General features: G+C 57.8%; 1 protein-coding gene across 1 annotated transcript in view; it reads left to right on the top strand.

The window, feature by feature from the left end:
• The first annotated feature begins 241 nt into the window (after positions 1 to 241).
• LRRC75A (leucine rich repeat containing 75A) overlaps positions 242 to 12,319 on the top strand; it is a 43,225-nt gene continuing 31,147 nt past the window's right edge. The window contains exon 1 of the mRNA XM_059378936.1: positions 242 to 531. Within this exon, the coding sequence (XP_059234919.1) occupies positions 280 to 531 (252 nt within the window). The 5' untranslated portion in view covers positions 242 to 279. The remainder of the gene's footprint in view (positions 532 to 12,319) is intronic.

Raw genomic sequence — 12,319 nt, 5'->3', positions numbered from 1 at the left:
TGGAGCCTGAGCCGGGGGCGGGGCGGGCCGGGGCGGGGCCGGCCGGCGGGCGAGCGGGCGGGCGGCGAGCGCCCGGGGAGCGCGCCCGGGGAGCGCGAAGGGAGGAGCGAGGGGAGCGCGGGCAGCTGCTCGCCCCCGCCCCCGCGCCGCCCGCGCGCAACAGTTCCCCCAAAGTTGCCGCGCGGGAGGCGGGCGCGCCCGGGCGGCCGAGGGGCGGGCAGCGGGTGGGGGACGCGGCGTCGCGGCCGGGTGCGGGCAGGGCCGGCGGGCCGCGGCGGCATGGGCACCCGGCAGACCAAGGGCAGCCTGGCCGAGAGAGCCAGCCCCGGCGCGGCGCCCGGACCCCGCCGCGAACGTCCCGACTTCTGGGCGTCGCTGCTGCTGCGCGCCGGGGACAAGGCGGGGCGCGCGGGCGCCGGCGCGGGGCTGCCCCCTTACCACCGGCGCGTCGGCATGGTCCAGGAGCTGCTGCGGATGGTGCGCCAGGGCCGGCGGGAGGAGGCGGGGACGCTGCTGCAGCACCTGCGCCAGGTGAGCGCGGGGAGGGGGGCGGGGGGCGCGCCGGCACCGGGAGCGCCCCGCCCCTTGCCGAGCAGGCCGGGAGCGCCGAGGGCACCGCCCAGGGCCCCCTCTCGCGGGGATGCCGCGGGTCTGGAGCAGGTGCCTCGGCGCTCCCGCTGAATTTGAGGCCTCGGGGCGGGGCAGAGAAAGGCTGGCCTGGTGAGGCCCGGTTGAAGGGGACCTGTTGGAATAATGTCCCCCTTTCTCTCGTCCACGGGCAGAGAGGGAGGCAAGTCCCAGGGATGGTCGGAGGGAGCAGATGCGGGGAGGGATGCCTAGTCTGGATGCCAGGGCGCTTTTCTTCCTCTCTATCCGCGCTGACTGTCACCAAGGGTCCTTAAGGAATGCGCAGTCGTCAGTTTCCCCAGGGAGAGTCCAAGGGCACAGCCCTGGGACTGGTGAAGTGCCAGTCCCGAGGTCATTTGCCCAACTGGGGAGGCATACTGCGTAGCCGTCGAGATGGGAGACAGCTTTTATCTCCCCTGGCTTACTTCGACAGGTGCTCAGCCAGAAGCCTCTGTTGAACAGTGGAGAGAAGGGAGGGGGGAGCTGGCTTGGTTTCCTTTGTGAGTACCGGGCTGCAGGAACCTGAGGCACTCCGCCTTCAGCCTGTTCCTGGCCCTGTTCCGTTGGCTAGGGACTGACTGCCGATCTGGGCAGTACCCTTTGCTACGGGGCTGCCCTGGGCAGATGCTGTCATCCCCATCCCTGGCTTGTTTTCCTCCTTCACTTTCCTTTGAGGGAGGGGGGCCCCTGGTCCATGGATTTTGTTGAGAGGCAGGAGGGTGCATCTCCTGCATCACCAAACAAGTGGCCCAGCTTTTGGGGGGGGTGACTGAGTCCAGCCCCCATATTCCTCCTCTATTCACCCCAGCAATGGTGGAGTCCACTGCAGACCCGGGAGGGGGGACCTCAGGTGACCTTTCTGAAGTTTCTCTATCACTAATGAAAGAGGCTGTAGGAGCGCTGCCTTCCTTGTAGGCGCTTCCAAAATCTAATCAGACACACATCCCTCCGGGGTTTTGTAGCACCCTTCCCCCTTACCCCCTCCACAGACACACACCTTCTGTATCTGGTGCACTGTTACCGTGGAGTGTGTTCCCAAGGTGTGTGCTGTGTAGGGAGAAGGAAGCAGGGGCTTGGGGACTTGGGAAGACACGGGGCTACTCCTCTTGCCTTCGCTTTTCCAAACAACATCCAGCATGGTGCCTGAGATGCCTCTGGATCACTAGGTTTCTTCTCTGAATTGAATCATTAAAGAAAGATGACATTATGCAGGACATAACTTCAGCAGGCGTGTATTTCTCTGTCTTTTGAAAATGGGAAACCAGCGGATGGCTTCTCCGGAAACTCTGTTGCTTTCAGACAGAATGATGGATTTTCCAGACCATCCTGTCCCATGGAGTACAGACAGTCAGAAGGTTCTACTACTGATCATGTGCTTTTCCCCCAGCACTGGGGTGGGTGCTTCAGGGGGTACAGAGGAGCAGAGAGGGCTGACAGGTAGGGGTCAAGACAAACCCCACTTCAAGGGTAAAAGAACAAAGTCGAGCCAGCGCTCTACAGGGCCATTTGCATAGGGCCCACAGGCATTGGGCTCCTCCAGTCCCTCTGAAACTGAGAGTGATTCCACATCCAGAGGCTGAACCACTCCCTGGTTTTTGGAGAGTAGGTGAGTTCCTGTGGCCTTACGGGGTCCTTGAGACAGGGAACATTTCCTGGGAATTGTTAGTCTTGTCTGTGGCCTGACACCCTTCTTAGTGGCAGGACTGGGAGGGCTGATGGGGGGCAAGATGGGGTTAATCAGACTTGCCCCTTTTCTGTGAAAGGAGCAGGATAACTTGCCTTCCTGCTCCTATGTCAGGCTCCCTTAGCCTCTGGCTTGTGGCTGAGGTCTGGGGTCTGTCCGGAATCAGTGATGGGCCTCCCCCAGGGGCATGGAGAGCTACCCTATTGCCAAGAACATACAGATCAGAGCTCTTCCCAGAGATGGTCATGGCCCCTGAGCAGTGTGAGAGGGGAGCCCCCGGGGTCCAAATGGCTATGAGAGACACACACAGGCCATGTTCTAGGACCCTGAGGCTCTTCAGAGGAATGTCACACTGGATCTGTGCAAGAAGTGGCTTTTTCTCCCAAATTGTGTTTCCTTTCCAGTTTGCTCCTCTAGTCTGGAGGTGGTGATGTTCAGAAAGGGAATGAGCAGCCACTGAGAGACAGGAAGACATCCCGGGCCTCACCAGGGGTTGGCTCAGCCCCTCATGGCAAGTGTAGATGAACGGGAACAGGTAGGGACCCAACAGCAGCCAGGTCGGTCATAGCCCTGCGTTGCTTTTCTGCACAGTGCTTTCTCTTGTGTTTGAAAGCGTGTGTTTGGCTGCTGGGCTTGGGAAGGCCATAGCTCTAGGGCTAGAGGAGATTTGGGATCTTAGATCCCCGTGCTTCTCAGCTTTAAGTCCTTTAAAGTCCTTTAAGTCCATTTGGAGCCCTAAATGAGCTATGGACATTCAGACCATGCACCAGCATGTGTGTACAATCTTACAAGAATTGCAGAGGGCTCACAGACCCCAAGTTCAAGATGTGCTCTGGTCTGGTACCACACTTCTCCCTCTATGTGACTTGCTACAGGCTTGGGAATGGAAGCAGGGACCTCGGGACTTTGTGTGGCAGTTTGTGGCGGCTGCTGTTGTCACTCGCTTCCGAGTGCCCCCAACCTTTGCCTCTGAGGTCTGGAGGGTGGTTTCCCTGATTGGAGACTCTCGGATTAGTCTGTGCTCATCACTTGCTGGAAAGGTATCAGGAGGCTTTACCTAGTGCTAACTGAGCTGTGGCCAGGGGTTCAGGCAGAATGCCAGGAAGCGATCCCTCCTTCTGCAGGAGCTGTGTAATTGTGAGAAGAGTTGGGGCCCAAGGCAGCTTGCCTTCCAGTCCTTAGTCAGCTATGACTTTGGACCCAGCAGATAACCTCCTGAGTTCTGTTTCCTGATTTCCCAAAGAATGCTGGGGGACTGAGCAGAGCAGATGGTACCAAGAATGTGCAGTGGAGTTAGCTCTACAAATACAGATACATTCTCATGGCCATGATAAGAAACAAGAGACCCCGCCCCTCTTTGGGGCCGGCCAGGCTACAGGCAGGGTCTTGGCATCCTCTCTCAGGCCAGGGCCAGGGAGTTTCTGGATCTAGTCGACCTGGCTGGGGCTCCATCTGGATCAAAAGTTCAGGGCACATTCAGAAATAGTCTGTCTCAGGGAACGCATGGGGGCCAAAGGAGCCAGCTGTGGGTAGAGGGAGCCATTTCTTTCCCCATCCCTGGGCTTCATTCCTGTGGGCCTGACCCTTCCCCCAGATGCTTCTCCCTAAGCCTTGGGCTCAGGCCTGCCAGCTTTAAGGAGCCCTGGGAAAGAAGTGCCTTCAGGCATGGAGACAGGGCAAATGCCAGGCTGTGTGGGGGATGGGCTGCCCCCTCTTCAGCCCAGCAGCCTTTCTGAGGCACACAGATAGCAGACTAGGTTGTTGGCTAGCTTCGTGGGACGCTAGAATAAGAGGTCAGTCTCCCCAGGATATACCAGGCTGAAATGACCCACCACCTCTTGTGCACCTGCCTCCCTGCTTCCCAGAAGGAGGGTCTGATTATGTCAGTTTACTGCCATTCAGTATGGCACAGCCTTGCTGGGCAGAGCTCTTCCAGGGTTGGTCTGTCCAGTCCCACCCAGTGACATGGCTTGGGCCTGGAACCCTGGTTCAGTCTGCTGGTTTCACTCTCTACCTGGGGGAATGAGCCACATCAGCTACTGCAAAAAAAAAAAAAGAACCCCCACCAGGGCCTAGGATGACTTGCTTCCCAGGGGTACTGAATAGTGGACAAGCACTTAGAAGCTCCGGAGGGACCTGGACATTGGATGGGTGTTTCTTTCTTAAAGTCAGAAAGATGAACAGAATGGCCTTGAAGGTCGCCTTTTTCCTCTGACACCCCACCTAAGAAAATCTCTTTCAGTGAGCCGCTTGGAAGGCCACCAGACACCAAACAGGGAGGGCCCTCGCACCCTTGGCCTTGACCTGATTCTTCCCTGACCTGCAACGCCTTTCCCCGTTTCCAGTGAATGCCCCTTGCCTCTCCGAGGCAGCTTCCGTGTCAGCCCTTGGCTCTGAGAGTCACTTGCCCTTTAGGTCCCACGGCACTGGGGAGCAGTTAATCTTCTGCATAGAGTTTTTCACCTGACATAGATTTTGTTGGTCAGACCAAGTTACATGCTTCCCGAGTGTGGAGACCCCACCATCACCGTTGTCCCTGGCATGGTATTGAGCAGGCCTGTGACATTCTTTCATCAGTCTGTGCAGCGTGAAGCTATGCATCGCCACCCCCTCCCCCCATCACCGTGTGTTCTGGAAAATCTCTTGAATCCCCAGCCACAGCTGGACATCTGCAGGCTTATCCACTAGGCGCATCCGTATGGTCACGAGATCCCACACGTTTGCCTTCCGTGTGGCTGGATGTCCGGGAGCGGTGTCGTGTCCTCGGGGCCTGGCTGTTCCTGACAGCCTGCCAGGTGGTGGTGTTCTTGGAGAGAGGAGCGGCCCGGTGCCCAGGCCTCCGTGGGCGCCACAGGGATCCCATCCACAGGTGCAGTCCGGAGCCTCTGCTGAGGTTTTGTGGGAGGGGAGCCGAGCCGGCAGGGAGAGCCCGGCCTCCCTGTTCCTGATCAGCTGCTTGTGCTGAATCATGTTCCGTTTGTCCACAAAAGAGAAACCTTCCTTTTTAAAATCCACTGCTCTCCGACTGGGCCGGGCGTGGGCATTTCCAGTTTATAAAGATGCAGAAGGAATCCTGGACGGGCTCTGCTGGTTTACCAGCCCGGAGACGCGGCAGCCTCGGTCTGGCCAGCCACCACGGCCCGGCGAGGAGCTGGGCAAGAAAGCTCCTCCTTTCTGGAACAAGTGCTTGTCTCCTCAGAGATAACCAGCCTCTGCTTTGCTCTTTGTCTTCAGGGCTCCCAAAATACCCTGGGGTCCGTCCACGGACTCCCCTCCTTGGGGCACGGTGCCCCACCCCCGCTTCCCCGATGCCGTTTCATCTCCCTGCACTGTTTCCTGGGGCAGATCCCATAGATCCCTTACTGGGCATGGTGGGGTTTCAAGAAATCCTCATGGAATGGGTTTTAAACTTCTTTTCAGGCACACTCCCCTGCAGGCCGCTGCCCCTGGAACTCTCTCAGGAGCCAGCGTGGTCTGGCTCAGACTTCTGGAGTGTTTCCACTCCAAGCATGGGGCCAGGTTATCCTTCCAGCAGCCCACAGAGCTGACCGTGCCACTGCCCCCCCTCCTATTCCCAAGCTGCCAGCAGCTCCTCTGTCCCCACCCCGCACTCCTCCTGTATCTGAGGGCCACCTTGCAAAAGAGTCACCAGGGTGATGAGGGTCTTTCTCTGGCTTCCCCACCAGGATACGCAAGAGGTGGGGTCATCGACTGAGGAGATCCCCTCCTTCAAGTGGGGATCTCCGCCAGCCATCTGCCCCCTCTTTCCCTCCAAGAGCAGCGCTGTGGGGGACCCGTGAGAAAAATGACACACACTGCCATGTGCTGCATGCCCCCGCCCTGGCTGGCTGTACCAGAGCCTCATTCATTAGGAGAAACTGAAGGGGTGGGAGAGGAGCCCAGCTGTCCAAAATAGACAGTCACGGTGTCTTGGGCTCACTGTCACTAGAAGAGCTGGCTGTCTTGATGAGAACGGTGACCTTGGCACAGGGAACAGGGGTGGGGGGGGTGCTCCTTACCATGCCTGTTCTACTCCCCACCCCGCCCACCAGCCCTGAGCAGTGCCCACGTGGCTCTCCGGGAGCATTTCCCAGCTTTTTTTTTTTTTTTTTTAACTTTTATTAGTTCCAACTCCTGGCTGCTGTAGCCATATGGAGTTCTGCTGACGGCTGCTGCTCAAAGCAATGTGGCATTTTGATGTTTCTAACTTTATCTTAAGCAGCATAGACGCCAGAGTCCCGCTGGGAGGGTAAGGAGGTGTGTCAGAGCACAGAGCCTGCAGAGGTGGCCTCACTTGGGGTCTGGGGTCAGTGCCCACCTCCAGGCTGTCCCCTGCCCCTGCTCAGACCTCTGCATCCATCCCTCACTTCGGTTTCTCTTTGTGCTCATGCATTTCTCTCCGTGTCCTCAGGGCGAAGAAGCAGGCTCTTTGCCTCTTGTTCGTACGCCTGCCCTGGTCAACTTCCTTCTGCAGCACACCCCCAGCCTCCACGGCCAGAGGCCGGAAGGGGCTGGTGGAGGTCGGGATAGGGGACCTGCTCATTCCAGTCATCCACTGGGTGCTCCGGTCCCTTGAGCCAGAGGTCAGGCAGTTGGAGACGCCCCTCCTATGTGCATGTTGCTTTCTAGTCCATAAAGCATTTTCCCCATGTTTATTTTGCTCCTTGAATAGTCTTGGCAGGTTGGAAGGATATTGCTTACAGTAAAGAAAAAAAAAGCCTTTTTTTTTTTTTAATATTATGAAAGCACTGAATAATCATTGTAGCAAAAGATGAAAAGGCAGATGAGCAAAAAAGAAGACCGCGGGAATTAATTCATCTCTTCTACAATCGCATGCCTGTGCCTCCAGACCCTGCACAGGAGAAGCAGCAGACAACCAAACCGCAGGCATGATGTTTCCCCATAGCACTTGGAGGGGTAATGAGGACCAATGAAGAAGACCCAAGAGGCAGAACCTAGGGCAGTCACTTTAGCGTGGCCCAGAGGAAGGGGTCTGTGGGGGGGGGGGGGCACCTTCACTTGCAACCAGGAGCCCTCCTTTCCGGTCCCAGCTCAGACCTTACCTGCCCAGCTCCTTCCTTTCTTTGGACTGAACACCCCCACCCACAGAAGGAAGAGGTGTTTGGGGAGGTCTGTCTGCCACCACTCGGGTTCTGCCAGGTTCCCGCGGTTTCCGAAGGACCCACTCATTCCCGTCTGTGGTCACTTTATTTCTTCCAGGCCCAGAGCCAGGTGAACATTCACGCCCCGAGGTCACTCCCTTGTCTCCAACCCGGGACACAGGGAGGGGCTTCTAGAGGGAAACAGACCCCTGGGGCTTTGGGGTCAACCTGACACCCCCACCCCCCACCCCTGCCCTGCCACGCTGGCCACCGCAGAGGCCAGCCTGTCATGCATGCAACAGTCCGAGCTGACCCAGCCCTCCTTTGACAGAGGAGAGTAGTCACACAGCATGGGGGGCAGAGGCCAGAAGGGGGGACCTGCAGACCTTCACGTAGCCGGGCAGCAGTCTGTGAGTGAAGACCAGTTTGACAGGGGCCTATGTTGTCCAGTGTTGTGCTGTAAGCCCAGGGTGTCACAAAGGAGAGCAAGGCCAGTCCCCAGGCCTGGCCACGCCCTGCTGGGACCTGCTGCCTGTGGGACTCATTCAGGCTTCCCCTCCCCCGCCACCTCCTCTGCCCCAGGAGACTGCTTGGGCCCCCCTCACATTGGCCTCTCCTCCCTCCCTCCAGTAGGCCCCTTCCTTGGTGCCTCTCTGCCGCCCCCAGAGACCCAGACTCCCAGCCCAGGCAGAGCTGGGGGGCCTTGTCCTCGGGGCAGGACCCCTGCCCAGCACCTTCTGCAACCTGGGCGCACTAGTTGGTCTCACCCAGCAGACCCTCCCTTCTGAGCATCGACGGGGTGCATGGTCCCCGGACGAAGTGGGAAAAGTTGGGTCAGCCACGGTGCTCGTTTTTTAGAGGAATCAGAGGAGCCTTGGTCCCGGGGATGGTGGCAAGTGAGAGTAGAGCCGGCTATAGCCAGTCAGAGGCTCACTCTGCCATTGACTCTGGCCACAGATGGAGGGAGGCTGGGCTGGGCAGAGAGCCAAGGAGTGGCTGCAGGGAATGGCAGTGGGGATACCCAGAGGGGTAGGCACACAGCACGCAATGGCCGCTGTGCAAAGCCGTTGCTCCCACGGGGCTCCTAAGTGGACGCCAGCACCGAGCCTGGAAGCAGCAGAGAGCCCACCCTCCCCATCTGCCCATTTCCCAGTTGGGGCTTTGCTTCACCTGCCCTGAGCGAACCCTCCCAGCAGCCCTGATGCTTAGGTCTGTCCCCCCACACACACACCCCCTGCCCTCAGCCTAGGTTCCCCAAGAGCACACCGGGGAGCTCCAGGTCTCCCGGGTCTCTGGGTCTCTCTGCACCCCTCCAGACACCCCACCTCCCCAGGAAGGGCCGTCCAGGGAGGCTTGCAGGACACCGCCGTCCCACTGAGGGCCACCAGGCAAGGGCTAGGACCCCCAGGGAAGCCCTCCCCACGCAGGCGTACCACCCAGCTGCAGGGAGCCCGGATGCAGAGCCTGGGAAAACAGCTGTCTGTGAGCAACCCCCTCCCCCTGCCTCCATCGCCCTGCTGCTCCTAGTTCCGTCCATGCTGTCACCGCTTCCTGGCGAGGCCGGCTCAGGCCCCGCAGAGAGGTAGGAGCCGGGCAGGATTCCCTCCCACGGCACTGGGGACCGACAGAGACCCAGAAAGTCTCTCATACAGGGAGACCCCACCCTGGGCATCACCCTGGATGTCTGGCCGGGCACACACCATACCGCAGCCAGCCGGGCCCAGCACGCCTGGCAGGGCCACTCCCTCCTCCGCCGTGCCCACCATGGGGAGGGTGGTCTGTGGTCAGCTAGGTGGCCCCAGAGAAAAAACATGTCTTTGTGATTTTCGCTCCTGGTAAATGGTCAGCCTGGAACTGTCCACCCCACTGTCCTGGAGGCCTGCGCACATAGCTCAGGTATAGGGCCAGGGCCCGCATCCCTCTGCTGAACACCAGACTGCCTTGCCCTGCCCTGCCCAGCCCCGTCCTGTCCTTTCTGACAGTGTCACCAGCCATTAACCACCTAACTCTGCTCCCCTCCCCACCGTCAGACCCCGCTCAGGCCTGCCACCCTGTGAGCTGTCCTTCTTTGCACCTGCCAGGACCCAGGTGTTGAAGATTGAAACTCCAGGACCCTAGAGTAAACGCAGCAGGACTCTGGTGTATTTACCGAGATTGGTTTATAACCTCTTACTTAGGGCTCCTGATGGGCTTCCTGTGGGACTGTCACTTTCTTCCCGGGTAGGTAAGAGAGTGAGAGAAAGCAGAAGCTCCAGAGAAAGAAGTGAGGGAGCGGCACCGGGTGCTTCACCCTGGCCTTCTGATGGGCCAAATTGACCATCTTGCCTATTGTGGTCCCATTGGCTCACTCCTGGCTGTGATCCTGGGTCCCAGCCACTAGAGAACAGGAAGGGCTGGGGTTTGAATGTCCTTAGAGAACCAAAGGACTTGGATCTGTCCCTTGGTTCCTCCGCAGAGGAATTGGACAGAGAGAAGGGGGTTCCTGTGGTTCCTCTGTTCCCTGGCAGCCTTGGGAAACCAAGGACTTTGGTGTGGAGGCCATTCAGTGAATCCAGGTGACCCAAGGATGCCTCATCATCTTGGCGTCTTTCAGTGAGATGTAGGGCGTCTCCTTGCCCATACAGTTCCTTTGTAAGAGATAGAGGATACCCCCTGGTCGACAGAGCCAGAGTCAGATTTTGGTGAGTTCAGTTCCACACAGACGCCTTTGTGCAGTACACGCCCTGCACAGTTGTACTTGGCAGCCTTGGCAAAAGGGAACAAAATTTCAGACTTTATCAGCTGAGGCCAGTCAGGAGCCTCCTCCCTTGCCCACTCATTTCCTCAAAACCGCCTTCCCAAATCACCTAAGGCAAGGAGTGGTAATGTGTCAGCCACCACGTGATTTCTGACTCTGAGCCAGATGCTCGGTCTCTTCTTCCTAAATTGGAGAGTTAGAGCAGTTGGGCATCTTCTGTAAGGTTCTGGCTCAGCACTCCTGCCTCTCAAAGGGGGTCAGACAAAATCAAAAGCATCCCGAGCAGGTCTGGAGCCAGACCCAGTCAGGAGCACCAACAGAGAAGCAGGAGAACCGTGGTGTCCTTCCTGGCTGGGCTCCCATGGGCTGCGGCCCCTCCTGTGTCCCCGGAATCCAGGAATTCCCCTCCAGTTTCCCAGACTGTTTCCATTCCCGCCTCCACTAGTTCTAGGGGAAATAAGGTCTGGATGCTTCCTATCCCCTGTAAATACCCTCCACATCTCCCCATGAAATAATTCCATCCGATGTAGTTTTCCTAGATGTGCCGGTGTTTGGAACTTTTTATTATTCTCAGCTGCAGACTTGTATTTTCCACTTCCTTCTGGAGTTGTGGAGTTTTGTGGTGGAAACACTTTGAGGCAAGATCCTTGCCTTGGGGTTTTCCAGACTGCTGGTGGCCCAGAGACCCTCAGGAGTGTGGAGGGCTACAGTTCTTGGATATAGAAACTGGACACAAAAGAGGTTATGGGACACCTGAGTGGCTCAGTCAATTAAGCGTCTGCCTTGGGCTCAGGTCACTGTCCTGGGATCCTCAGATCTTGGGATCACCAGCATCAGGGTCCCTGCTTCCCTCTGCCCCTCCCCCTGCTCATGCTCTCTCTGACAAATAAATAAATAAAATCTTAAAAAAAATATATTTTATTTATTTATTTGTCAGAAATCACAAGTAGGCAGAGAGTCAGGCAGGGGGCGGGGGGAAGCAGGCTTCCCGCTGAGCAGAGAGCCCGACGCGGGACTGGATTCCAGGACCCTGAGATCATGACCTGAGCCGAAGGCAGCAGCCCAACCCACTGAGCCACCCAGGCGCCCCATAAATAAAATCTTTTTTAAAAAAATGGTTCCCAGATTCCTATTCCAAGAATTCCCATCTCTCTGGAATTCACCTGCTGGTAGAGAATCCATCACGCTGAGCGAGTAGAACAGACATGTTTCTCGTATATGACGCATCTCAAAGAGAGGCTGGTGCATGAGCAAGGACCCAGAAGCAGGCACTCTGGAGGGGAGGAGGAGAGGGCCATGCCCAAAAAGGGGAGGGGTGTTGGGATGGAAATGAGAAACTGTTCCAGAAACTAACAAGGGCTGGCGGCGGTTGCCTGGGTGGCTCAGTCAGTTAAGCGTCTGCCTTCAGCTCAGGTTGTGATCCCAGGGTCCTGGGATTGATTCCGCAGGAGCTCCCTGCTTAGCGGGGAGTCTGCTTCTCCCTCTCTTCCCTGCTCATGCTCTTTCTCTCTCTCAAATAAATAAAATCTTTTAAAAAGTGAAATAAAATAAAAAATAAGAGGCCAGCTAGGAAGCCGAGAGGAGCAAGGGCGGTGGGTTGGGCACAATCCTCCCAGGAGCCCTGCATGGGCCATGCTCTGGAGGCAGGAGGGCCACCAAGGGAATTCCTGTGGGCCGAATGCAGGGATGCCGGAATGGAAAGAGAGGCCCGGTCCCTCCTTGCTGGAGAGCTCCAAGCCTTCGCTGGGCCTGCGGCTCTGGCCCTCCCACCCCTACCCACACCCCTGCCTCTCATGGTCCCAGGAAGCTGTGGACAGACTCAATGGCCTCCCAGAAACCAGGCCAAGGCCCCCTTTCCTTTGCAGCCTCTGAGTCCCTCAGACGGATTCCTTCTTGCTGCGGCTGGTTGTGGCCCTGTTCCTTGCGTCCACAGGGAGAACGAGGCCCTGAGGTGCAGGGCCTGAGGATGGGGAAGATTCTAGCAGGCTGGGGACCCTCAGAGAGCACAGCTGGACTCCCTCCCCAGGCCAGCATCTGCCCTCTCCTCTGCCAGGAGAATGACATGAGGCTCCTTAGTTTCAGGTCATCGAAGTCACTGATTCTGCATGGAAGGTTCTCGGGGGAACTGGCTGATCGTGTAGGTGCAGATGAGGCCTCACACTGGACCCT

Source organism: Mustela nigripes, chromosome 16 (assembly GCF_022355385.1).
Source record: "Mustela nigripes isolate SB6536 chromosome 16, MUSNIG.SB6536, whole genome shotgun sequence".
Classification (NCBI taxonomy): Eukaryota; Metazoa; Chordata; class Mammalia; order Carnivora; family Mustelidae; genus Mustela; species Mustela nigripes.
The sequence above is the reverse complement of the archived record's forward strand: the minus strand, read 5'-3'. Positions and strand labels throughout refer to the sequence as shown.